The following is a 12,797-nucleotide window of genomic DNA, read 5'->3' as shown; positions in this document are numbered from 1 at the left end:
TCACATCTGGTTCACAGCTAAATGGCAGAAGCAGCAACTTACTCCACCACAACACAAGGCTTTCCATCTCCTTCTTCTAGGCCACCAGATGAATAATGGTGACAGTTATTTATTTGATGGTTTCTCTATGTCAATCAACTGAGTCTTACTTAAGATACTTAATGCACGGACACTACAGACCAGACTGCTTAACACCAAATGGCATGCTGGTAAAAGAGGAGGTACCCAGGGGATACACACAGCTCATTTTTGGAGCAGCCTGCTTTCCTGTTGGGGCTGAAGCACAATACCAAGTGATGGGAAATGAACACTGCTAATATCCTCGCTTATCTGCTTAGAAACAGGACCTTTGCAAGCAATGGAACGCTTTTTTTTTTTTTTTTTTTCAACAACAGAATTTAAGTATTTTGAACAAAGCACACAAACTACAATGGAAAAAAAAAAAAAAAAAAAAAGAAATAAAAAACACAACAGCTTATTTTTCCCATATAATTGAAGAAATGCCACAGAGTAGGCTTGGTGTCACTTACCCATGACACCCAGCAGCTGAACAGATGTAAAAATAAAATAATAATAATAGAAAGCACGTTACTCACTGACTGAAGTTAAATGAGCACTACGCTCGCAATTAAACAGATGCGGAGGACAAAATACAAAAGGAAATAATAACTTGAAACATTTTTGACACAGCGTAAGTTCAATTAGATTTCTCTTATGCTATAAATAATCTAATGGATCCTTCATTATTTTTTTTTGCTCTGTTACTATTTAAGGGAGAATAAGGAGGGAACACAGTGAAGAATCAGGAAATTTCTTTTTACATCTTTTTTCTCCCCACACACTGTACTTGCTCACTTGCAGAGTAAAGATCAATCTATCTAAACTTTAAAGGCTGGTAAGCCTATAACAAATCAGTACTCACACAAATTATGCAATTAAGAGTGGAAGAGTTCTGGGATCTGCTGACTACCCATGGTCCAGGAATAGCAGCACCGCAGTGAAAAACCTCAAGTGTTTGGAGAAACCAGTTAAGCTCCCCACCACACTCCAATAAACAGCCGTATCATTAAAAATACAGCAGCATAATAGCACGATGTTTGTTTTGAAAACAGCAGTTAGTAATGATAATTTTGTTTAAAAAGAAAAAAAGACTCATTTTGCTTTTGCTCTCAGTAGAAAAGGGTATTGCTATGACAAAATCCTGCATGCATAAAAAATCATTAGTAACTATTATTTACACTAGAAACACAGTATTTAATACTATGTTATTACATGTGTTCATGATAGGGTAAGAAAACAACATTTGTATTCTTTTCAGCTCTGCTCCAATTTTTCCAGAACCCAGTGAAGTAATAATCATTAGTGGGGAGAGGAAGAAGGCAGTGGAAAAGCTCTGAAAATCAGAGTGGAGGATGGAAGAAGCACACTGCTTCCAGCTATGACTCCATGCACTATCTATGAAACAGTTTTCAATTTTTCTGTTAGAAACAGGAAGAAAAGCAAACATTTATTTTAGATCCCTACTGGCTGCAGTTCCCAAAAGTCCATCCATGGTACAATCTTTCTTCCACTGCAAAGTTAAGGAAACATAACTCAAAATAAGTAAACAAGAATTTGTAGTCTTGTTTCTAAACTCCTGTCCTTCTCCATCTTATTTTCATCCAACCAAATCACAACCTTTATCAGATACAAGGACTGTGATTTGGAAGAAAAAGTAAGTTTAGCAGCAGTGCTTAAATGCATAAGAACAACAACAAACTGAAGTTTTCTCCTATGAGATAACTGTTATATTTTGATCTCAGCAGTTGGAATGTACAAAGGCATATAAATAATCTTTAGATTTCAACTATAAAGCATGAGTTCTGTTGTTTTGGCAATACTGCTGTAGAAAGTGATTAAGCATGGTTATCTGTGGTGAGAGACATGGCTCCATCTTCTACAGTAATGTTTACTTTTGCCTTTGAGAGAAAAGAAGTCCTATCAATGCCCTACTTCAGGTTACATTAGTATTGCTTTTCGTAAGAAAGACGTCAGATGAAAAATGAAGTCTCTTTAGCAGATTCATTTTAAACTGGACAGATGTGAGTTCCTACAGAAGATAGTTTAGTTTTATTTTTAAGTGTTAAGAAAGCAAAGCTATAGTTTTGTAAAGTCTGAAAGTAACTTCATAAAACAAAATATTTGTTGTAGAAACTACGTATTTATAAAGAATCCTATAAAATGTTGTGAACAATCCTATGCAGCTGTGAAAAAGGGCCTGGTGGACAGGCTGCAAAAAGGGGTCTGCAACCCTCAGCTCTGGCCTAATATAGGAGCTGGCTGTAGAGCATGTACGGAGCATTAGCACCACCAGCAATAGCTGGAGAGGTCAAGTGGCACCAACTCTTCCTATAATTACTAGCAGATCTGACAGAGCCCGTAGAGATGTGCACTGTCTCTCATACTGACAGAATGTTTAATGTCCATTCACACTACACATTTTACCCATGAAAATGTACAGTATGACAGAGCTAAAGACAAAGATAGCCTTTGAAAGACAGCTGAGTGTTCTGCTCTCCTGCATGCCTGCGGCTAAGAGTAATTTGCAATAGTTGCAAAATATGGTAAATGCATTTAAATTAAAAACAAAAATCAAAACAAAAATCAAACCAAATCAAAGACTCAAACCTTTGCTCACAAGCAAAGAAGTTAAATGTACTAGGATTAACGATAAAACAGTTCCTCCTCAGGTGTATGGTCACCCCAATATAAAACGTTCTTAGAGTGCCACCTCGTGGTTACGTTGTCTACTTACTTACTAGTTGTGAACTAACTCATTCAAGTTAACAATCCCTTCAGCAAATTCTGGACAAGAACTAAAAACTAGTATATAATGTACATATCTAAGTACCCCTATGCTTCGGAGGCCCAAATTTAGTAGACTTTTTTTAACATATACTGAACAATTCATAATGGAAGACATTCTCACTACCAGGAGCACTTCAGTTAAAGCTAATTAGCATTTGTCAAATTTTTACTTTGGGATTTTAAAGGAGAAACCCACATGCTTTGCATTGCTTTTTTTTTTTTTCTTTTCCTTCGGAAAAACCCTACAAGGAGAGCAGCAGAAATTCACAATTCTTTTAAGTTAAAATCCAAATTTTGACATTTTAATTTAATTTCAAAGCAGTAAGTTGGAGAAAGTCCAACATTTACTGTATCATAATTATGTCAAAAAGACTTTTGAATTTAGAGAAGTGTGATTTTATATTAATTTTTAAATCTGATGCTAACTAAATTGTCACTGTCCTTTGCACTGCAACTCATGGAGATATAACTTAAGTTTCACAGGCTGAAAATGCTCATTTCTGTTAGAGATGATGATGAACGTTTACTTACTTATACAGGACAGGTCTATCTTGTAAGGCTTCCATGGCTTGAGCAAGAACTGGAGAAATGTCACACGACTCTTGTGTCAAAGTCCTGCACTCATCTATAAAATAACAGTGGTAAAAGTGCTTTCTTTACACTGCAGTATCTTTTTATACCAGGCTGATAAACAAGAAAATGGGTTAAAAACTCAAAGGCTTCTGATTTTGAATTGTAGAATATGCTACCTGCCCTTGTTTGTACTAAGGTAATTAAACTCTCTCCTTAAGCAGTACTTTGACTAAAATGGATGCCCATCGCTATTCTCAAGAATAGCAATGAAAAGAAGCTTATTATGTGGTTGCACCCACGTGTAAGTGTTAACTCATTCAACCATCAACACTCTGTTAGGCTCCTTTATAAAAGGCTGACACTTTACAGGTAAATTACTGAGAAAAAAAGGAAGCAAGTATGCAACCAAGCTGTGAGGGCTTTTTGTTTGTTTTGCTTTAGTGTTGTAACTATATAATCTTGTACTTTCCATATAAGAATGTGGAAATCGCATAGGCTAAATCACACAACAGCATAATAATGCTTAATTTTCATTAAGGAGGAACTGCAAACATTATCTGAGACTTTGGTATCCACAGAAGAATAGCCAATTAAATTAATCTCCTATTGCACCAGCTTTTTTCACACCTCTTCCTGTCAACAGAGAAGAGAGACATAATTCAAAAGCATCTACATTTTACACTATCAAGATGTTTTATCAACCACTGAGACTTGGATCCAGAAAACATGTGAAAAAATAATCACCTACAATCAATCAAAAAATCATGCAATCCAATATGGTTTTGTTTGTTTTTAAACAATAAGCCACTCCTCACACTAAACTAAATGTTACTAGCAAATTGTCAAAAACAAGAACTTCCTTGTGACCTGCAAGAAAATGAAATGCAATACACTTCACAATTGGCTTAGAATACCAAATTGTAAATATTGTTCTCTGTGGAAAAACATCTGAAAACAGAAATAAATAATACAGATTTACAAACAGGACAAAAAGGGGTGAATCTCCAGCTAATCATTTAGTTTACAAAAGCAAACACAAAGCTTCATTAATGAATCTTGGAAAGGGTTTTTACTGAGTTCAATCCACATCAAGAAATTAAAGGAACCATCATCATAATATTCATAAACATAAAAACAATTGTAGTCCTACTTTGAGTCCATCTGTAAAGTCGTTCATAAGATGTCTCTTGCAGTAAAGCCATCTGTTCCATAATTTCCAACCTACATGATAAAAATATTTTATTTGCAAATACTATTTTTAGTAGTACTACCATAGGCATGTGAAAACATAAGAAGTACCACTAGAAAAATAAGAAAACTTAAAAACTTTATTACTCTTCATTTTGATGTGAAATACTCTATACAGATATATAAAGTAAAAATGACACCGTGCTGTAACTTCTGCTTGTAACTACCAAATGGTTGTCTTGCACTCTTCCAAGTAACACTCACCCTGCCCTTTGCTGATTTGTCCGGAGGAGAATCTTGACATCATCATGAATTTGCTTTACTCGTCCTAAGGCCTTGAAAAAATCCTAAACCAATACATAAAATAAAAAGAGGGTCAAAAAGCAGTAACATCTCGTTCACACCTCTAGCGCTCTGTACTTTCCATTTCACATACAGACTAAACTGAGAATTTCAGGGATGTTTTCACCCCAAATAACTTATTGCTATCAGTGAAAAAAAAAAACAAACAACTCAAGAAAAACTCTAGATGGACATTTGTACAAAAAGGTTATTTTGTTACTGTTTGAGAGCCTTAATAGAAATATACTAACATTATCAAACAGGGTCTTATGAATGAAGTCATCTTTCAGACACTAGGAAAGAGTCCAGAAAATTCAGATGTAACTGCATGTTTCTTTTTTGACCTGAGCACAGTTTACCTCAGAAAAAAGGAGTTCTGTTCTGGTTCAAGTCATGTAAAAATACATATTTTCTCTAAGTGAAGTACTCAATGATTTAACATACTGCCTTGCACCACCTATGTTGAAGACCATGTGTTTATAAAAACCCAAATCACTCTTTCTTCAGGAAAAAAAAAAATCTCCCCAAAACAGGAGTCTGACTTACATGATGTTCTAAACACAATGGTTGATTCTATCCTAGGTGAAAAGCACCTACATGACTTTACTGAAGTCTGCAACTTCAGTAGCACAGCTAGGATCATACCTCAGTTACTTCTGCATATTTTTTTTTAGGTATCTCAAGGTATCACGAGGACTAATACTTGTTCTGCTGCAAACCAAGCACTGAATACATGGCACAGTGTTGCTTGAATATTCTTTCATGGTAGTAGTTGGTACAAAAGCATACAGCAATTACTCAAGTGCATAATCATTTAACACATTCCATTTATGCTTTCGTTAGCATTGTTTATGGTTATCTGTTCCATGTCTTTAATAATGCTTTAACTGCAAACAGGATGCCTGTGGAAATGAGATACTGCATCTCAGCAGATAGTCTGAGTTAAAGCAAAGGTTTCCATGCAACTACAATAATAAAATCTATTAATGATACTCAATGCTCTCATTATTCAGTTTGCTTGTACTGCAGAACAATAAGACTTCTTATAAAAAAAAAAAAAAAAAAAAAAAAGAAGAACAGATTCAAAAACTTGTTTTGGAAGGTTGCTAAAAGTGAATCGGTACCTAATAGCTTCATCAACAAAACAATAATGAGAGAAAATTCTAAATTCTATTATTTCAAGTTCCTGAATACCAATATATACATATAGATGCACATGAACAAGGGCAGTACTACATATTACCGAAGACAACCAAATTTCTCATTTGCTTTAGTCGAGCGTGTAGTAATTTTAAAACATCTTAGCTAAAAATTGAGGTTCCATAGAAGCCTTTTTGAAGTGTAGAAACACGATAGCTCTTATTGCCCCATAAACTCATTATACAAGCTAGAACTTAATGCTGATTTTCTTTCTTGTTACTAGAATCTTTCATTGCACATTTCAAACTCATCAGAAACTTACCACTGTGTTAAAAGGTACATTCCTCCATTAAAAAAAGAAGCTACAAAACTGATAATAAGATCTCATGTACAATTCAGCTAGGATGTTTTTTATATTTAAGTTCAGGGCAAAGCTTTTAATGTTTGCTGAGTTACCTCGGTAATTGGCTCATCTTTTGTGCCTCGAAGGAGGTTCATTTCATCCGGTGTCAGCTGGAATTTTGCTATGAATGCATCTGCAACTTGTGCTTTCATTTCTAGTCGCTGACTGTAATAAAACAAAGTGAAAAGGACATTAGCTTTTAATCCTTATCTCCGACTCATTTTGCATATTCATACCTTTGGAAATATAATAAGCATTAGAAACCAATGCTATTAAATTCTAATAGTACATTTGCCATCAAACACTTGAGTTGCATCTTCATGTACAATTTTCCATTACCTTAAATATATTACTGAGTAAAACAACGCAAAGTTAACGCATCTGAAAACTATGAAGTTCTTTACAAATATTCCCTTAGCATTTGTAACACAAGATATCTAATCCTGATACTTTGTGCTTCTACAATTTAATGCTTGCAATTATCTCCTTTCAAATTCATCCAGGAAAGAATGGGCTTTCAGCTCATGTTCTCAGAAAGACACAAAAAGCTGCAGCATCCAAAATGAGAAAATGATCATTAGATTAATCTACTATTCTGCAGAAGAGATGCATTTCTGTTTAACAATATACTGATGGGATACAAATGTACTAATCTCACAAGCAATCAAAATGTAATGGCTAATTGCCTTCTTAGTTACCCTTCCTGAAATAAACACAACAGGGATTTAATATCCAAACTCCATCTTGTGAGCAGCAGGCGTTTTGTCACACACCTTACAACCACAGAAGGACCCAAATGAATCTCGCTTTTTTCCACAGGGAGGGACTGGAATTCCACTAGCAACGGAAATTCAAACTGTGGTTTGGGTACAGAATATTCTGTGAAATAAATACTTTTGTTTTCTAGGCACAGAAACAAGTGCTGTCACAACATTAAGACCATTTCAGCTTCTAGTGTACTTATTGCAAGATAAATACGCTGCTATAATAGAGTGGTAAGACAGAAAGGTCCACTTCTAATACTGGCTGACATAATTAAATTTTCTTACAAGACCAAAGCTTGAAAATGAAGCTTTTACTTATTTACCAGTTCTCTACTATCCAACTATTCTCTGGACTGCATTCAGCTGAAGCAGCACAGAAAACAGACTTCCCTTCTGTAGATGTCGATGACCTTCCCACCCTGCAGTTGTGCAAACTTTTTCAGAGGTCAAACGAAATGTTTTGCAATTGTCATAGCATACAGAAAAGCGAAAAGGAAAGGAGTATAAAATCCAAAACTGCTTAACAGAAAAGAAAATAAACAAAAAGCCCAGTATTTAAGTTACATAGAAAAAATGTAAACAAAACAGAAAACCAAAACCTCTCATGATTTAATACCGCATCTTTAAATGACATGTCAGGTTTCACAAGGGTCCAATGCAGATGTGGTATTTATGCCTTTACATTGACAACTTCCCAATGCATATAAACATAAACTAAATGCATATGCCTTAGCTACTCAAATTGGAAATCAGGCATGGACACTTCAGATTTCATGAAATGCTGGTGCTTTAAGCAACGCGTTGCTGCTCCACGCTACTGTGATGAGGAATTTTAATCCATCAATGTCACCAGCACTGGATTCGGTTGAAACAACAGCCAATGTTGCTCAGTGAATTATCTTTAATTAGTTGCTCTCTTCTCTTGTGAGGGAGGTTCCTATTTTATATTTAACTACAAATCTGAGTAGATTTACACTGGACTATCCTTCCCTTTAGGGAAGAGAAAGAAGATAAAAAAGGCTGAAAAAAACAAATGCAAAATTATCTTTGGTTTCAGCTGAAGAAATGAGATCTCCCGTAAACACAGGAACAACTGGGATGTAGAGGCATTTGGTCTGAGCATAAAGATTTTTTAAAAGTTCTTACAAAATATTTCCATTTACAATTATATCTCATTTGTCAGATTTTTAAAATATATTTTTACAGGAGCTTTCAGCAGTAGCCTGTACAGTTTCACCAAACTGGGGCAGGGTGAAATCTGGTTTTAAGAAGTGCAGTATACCAGACATACAATTTATGTTTTTTCAGTTTGTTTTGCTTATTTGTTGGAATTAGTGTTGTAGACTTCCAAAGTACAAAGCCCAGAGTCAGGAAACATACATAAAGGCACTGTTAGTCAGCTCTGGGATTCTGTGCCCCATTTACTCCTGTAAAGGAAAATCCTGCAAATGAGAAATCACACAGAAATTAACTACCAAATCTCTCTCCTTCTGCAAGTCGTCACTCTACACAGCCCTCCTATTTTTTTTTCTTTTTTTCCTGCTGCTACAAAGAACGAGGCTCCATCAAAATTCATGCTTTAAAGCCATTCCCATCTCTGGCTGTGCCTTGGCTAACCCCTGCCATAACTGTTCATTGGCCCACTCTGCACATTCTCAGCAATCTACTTACAAAAAAAAAAAAAAAGTCAATACATTGTTGTCTAACATACTGCTAAGTTAAAAGTTCCACGATGTAAGCCTAAAATAACCACCTCAAGGTGGCAGCAACGCTTCATGTATTTTTCTCAAGACTGTGATTTGGAAGTGATGAAAAGCATCTATCCTAAATCCACAAGCACACATCTTTGACTTTTGATAAAGCTAGTTCATTTGGGCCCTGCGCAAAAGACATGGCATTTCAACGACCTGCTTGAATCCAGTTTCAAAAACCAGGTTAGCCATCCCTGCTTACACTTACTGTGTAAATTGTCTTGATTATCAATCTGCATGAGAAAGAGATCCTGTTTCCTACAAGATGACTGATCAGTAGCAAAACATGTGTGTTTTGTACCCTTGCCTTCTACCTGGCAGCACCCAGTATTAATGAGACCAACACGCTCACACGGGTATTAAATGACATCGGTATTTCCTCAGAGATAAACAGATTTTTAACTAGAATTTAATGAATATTATTAAACCAGGGAAATTGATTACAGTATCTCTCAAGCTTGCTACAGTTATTTCACTGGGTTAAGTGCTGTGCAAAGCCCCAAGAAAAGCTGCAATGAGGCCACTTTGCCTACATCCCACAGGAACTGGGATCCGTGGAGACATTCAGGGACTTCGAGACCCCCAGCCCTTTCTGTCAACCTAAACATTTCTACACTGTGTTCTTGGCATGCACAGTACAGAAGAAGAAAAGCCAAAGTGTGTTGTCATCCCGGAGGATGGTTGGTTGTTTTCCTACAAAAGTTACCCCTGCATAAAGGCTCACAGGGCGCGGGAGCACAGCGCTGATGCAAAGCAGGGAAGTGCCAAACACTGGTGGACTTCTGAGCTTGGATGGGGGACAGGACTCCAACAAAGAGCAATTTCCCCTGTTTTAGTCGTTACCACGGAGACAGAATTCTTTTGCAAGAGAACTCAAAAGGCTGGGAAAACTATGCACTTCATGCACTTTTCCCTCAAACTAAATACAAATGCACACTGTTTGTTAGGATTATCACCTAGACAGCTCGAAAAATGAGGTGGAGGAGAAACAGACTTCCCCAAAATTTAATTCTATCTCACCACCAAAGCATACTATAACAATTTGCTAGCGTCCTTTTCTTAGGAAGGCAGAGCATAATTTTCTGAAAGTCCTTTATTTTTCACTATTGAGGACTCAATGTTCATATTTTTAAAGACTCAAAAGATATCTTTAGTATTTTTAACTCAAAAAATAATAATAACAACCATCTTCAACAGATATAAGTGCTCTTCAGCAGAAGCTGGAAAAATTACTTTTCTATGATGTTTTTGTGGAAGGCAAATATATGCAATTATACAACAAAAAACCTACACACAAGTATCCATTCCTAAAAAAAAGTACCAGCTGTATAAGTAAAAATGCATTTGTAGAACAAATGTTTATGGTACATTTTGACTGTCAAACAGACATCTTTTATTAAAAAGAGAACACAGTCATTATGTGAAGGTGTTTGGTGACCAATTCCATCTTAGAATATAATTATTATATTTTCTGCTAGAGTGAAAACCAGGAAGGCACACAGTGAATTGTCTAACGTATTTCCAGGATAAAGAAAAATAGCATTATTATTACAGAAAGCTTTAGTGAGACCTCATCTGGAAAGCATCATAAACCCGATTATCTGTGTTCAAGAACAATGGACTCCCATCAGACCAGAGCTAGCAGGGACAGTGGGAATGGAGAACCTGTTTTATGAGAGGAGACTTCAAGATGATCTGCCTAAGAATCTTCCCCAGATGAAAGCTGAGAGGACAGATGATTGTTGTCTGAAGACATATAAGGAAAAAAATAAAATACACATATCCTTTAAGATCAAGAACAAGATGAGCAAATGGTTGATTTACATCTAAGAATTAAGTGGGAAATGAGGAAAACGCTTGAAAGACCAACAAGCTTTTAAGGTAAGTGCTCCAAGAACAGCAGCAGGAACAAAATGCAAAAATAATTAAGTACTTCTCTGTTGATGAGTTTCTGAAAGACGTTATGCAAATGAGAGCTGAAAGCAGGAAAGTGGACTTGAACTTAGGTTTCTCCAAGCTGAAGTCCCAATCTAAAGACAGTAAACCTGCAATGCAGTAGCTGTGCTATATAATACATTCCACTCTAAAAACAAATGGATTTAAAAAATAAAATCAAAAATGGTAAATGGAAAGGTTAACAACGTAAGATATTAACTGCACCAAAATGATTCAAATCTTGTCCGATTACTAAACACTAGAATTAAAAAGCTTATATGCTCTAAATAAAGTCACAGAGCTTTTTGGTTTTTTGTTTTTCCCTGACATAACCATCAGGCTTTCTATGGACATCATCTGTGTTTACAGAACAGTCTGGATAAGATTTTCACATGCAGAACTTCACAGCAGTCATTTGAGGTATATACTTACTAGATATATCAGTGTTTAGCAATTGTTAAGATACAATACATGGTTTCTAACCTGTGAAGAGAGATTAAATTTAAAGAAGCATGTTTCCAGTAGATAGATTCTTTTGCATCTTGTAGAGGTGAGATACTGTCACATCAAATGGGCTGATATCTTCAGCACATTTTTTATATGATCTGATAGAACAGCATTTGAAATGGGACTGCTTGGTCTAGTCTTTGAATTTGTTATCAAATTGTAAAATGTCACCAAAGGCATGGAAACAGCACGCTGTTCTCTGTATTGACTTGGAGTAGTATCAGAGCTTAACCAGCAGCAAAAGGAAAACTAAATCAGATATTAGGGAAACAACAAAGAACCCAAATCAATTTCCAGGGAACACCATGGGCTCTCTGCTCGGGGACTTTTCTCCTAAGAGCAGATCACACAAATATCAGTCAGGAATGCTATCATATAACTGACTGCGCACTTCTGAGAAATGTTTCTCCATCTGTAAATCCATGCCTCATTTCATATTGATCAAGAATATGCCTCATGCGAATACAGGATTGAGCACATAGGAAATCAAATCAGGCCCTGTTTTTTTTTTCCCCCTTTTGCTGCTCATTTTCCCCCTTTTTGCTGCCAGAATGTGACAAATTAGTTTGTTTTTTTTTTTGCCTTCAGGTTCATTACAGCTGCTTTGATTCCTGCGTTATGCCCCATCACCTATGCTTTACTGTGGTACAAATCAGGAAAGGAAACTAGGTGCACAATTTCAAAAACTCACACACACACACCCAAAATTATAATTCATTTTAGGCAATTACTGCTTTTTCTCATGAAGAATTTTCACAGGAATAAATGTAACTACAAGTTTCAATAGGTCATGCCATGAAATATATCTCCTTAATGCAAACCACCAGATCGCCACTTTTCTCAGCATACCTCTCCAAACCTCCTACAAATAGTGCTGAACTGCCTGAGTCACTTCCAAATTGACTATGACAAAAAAGTTGTTTCTGAAAACAGAAAAGAAAATGGAAAAGTATCCCTAAGAGACAAGCATGAGAGACCTGTAGTATATTGAAGCAGAGCTATTGAAGCAGCAGATGTTCACTGAGAAGCATTTTTCCTAAGGCTTTTGACCTTGCATTGAGCACTGAGGTGACACTCAAATCATTCACTGAACTCCAAGAACCGTGGCTGTTGAATTTAAATAAATAGCAAGTTTCAACATAATTCAATTAAAACAAATTGAAGTACATGCTGCTTTTCAAAATAGAAATCACCTTTTTTTTTTAAAAAAAAAAAAAAAGCAAAACAATACTAGTACTACAAAAACTAATTTTCCAGTATCAACAGAACTAATAAGGACTCTAACACTGAAACACATTTTGCTCCATTTAAGATTACAATTAATAGAAATTAGCAATGTAAGATAAT

The 12,797-nt window shown here is 35.8% G+C and overlaps 1 protein-coding gene across 1 annotated transcript in view; it reads right to left on the bottom strand.

Moving 5' to 3' along the window:
• The window catches only part of COG6 (component of oligomeric golgi complex 6), a 52,531-nt gene that overhangs the window by 30,393 nt on the left and 9,341 nt on the right, over window positions 1-12,797 (bottom strand). The window contains exons 5-8 of the mRNA XM_082752019.1: window positions 6,547-6,658; window positions 4,873-4,955; window positions 4,571-4,641; window positions 3,379-3,472 (exon numbers count right to left, since the gene is read on the bottom strand). Coding sequence (XP_082608145.1) covers window positions 3,379-3,472; window positions 4,571-4,641; window positions 4,873-4,955; window positions 6,547-6,658 — 360 coding nt within the window. The remainder of the gene's footprint in view (window positions 1-3,378; window positions 3,473-4,570; window positions 4,642-4,872; window positions 4,956-6,546; window positions 6,659-12,797) is intronic.

This window comes from Aythya marila (genome assembly GCF_965140915.1).
Source record: "Aythya marila genome assembly, chromosome: 1".
In the NCBI taxonomy this organism is placed as follows: domain Eukaryota; kingdom Metazoa; phylum Chordata; class Aves; order Anseriformes; family Anatidae; genus Aythya; species Aythya marila.
The sequence above is the reverse complement of the archived record's forward strand: the minus strand, read 5'-3'. Positions and strand labels throughout refer to the sequence as shown.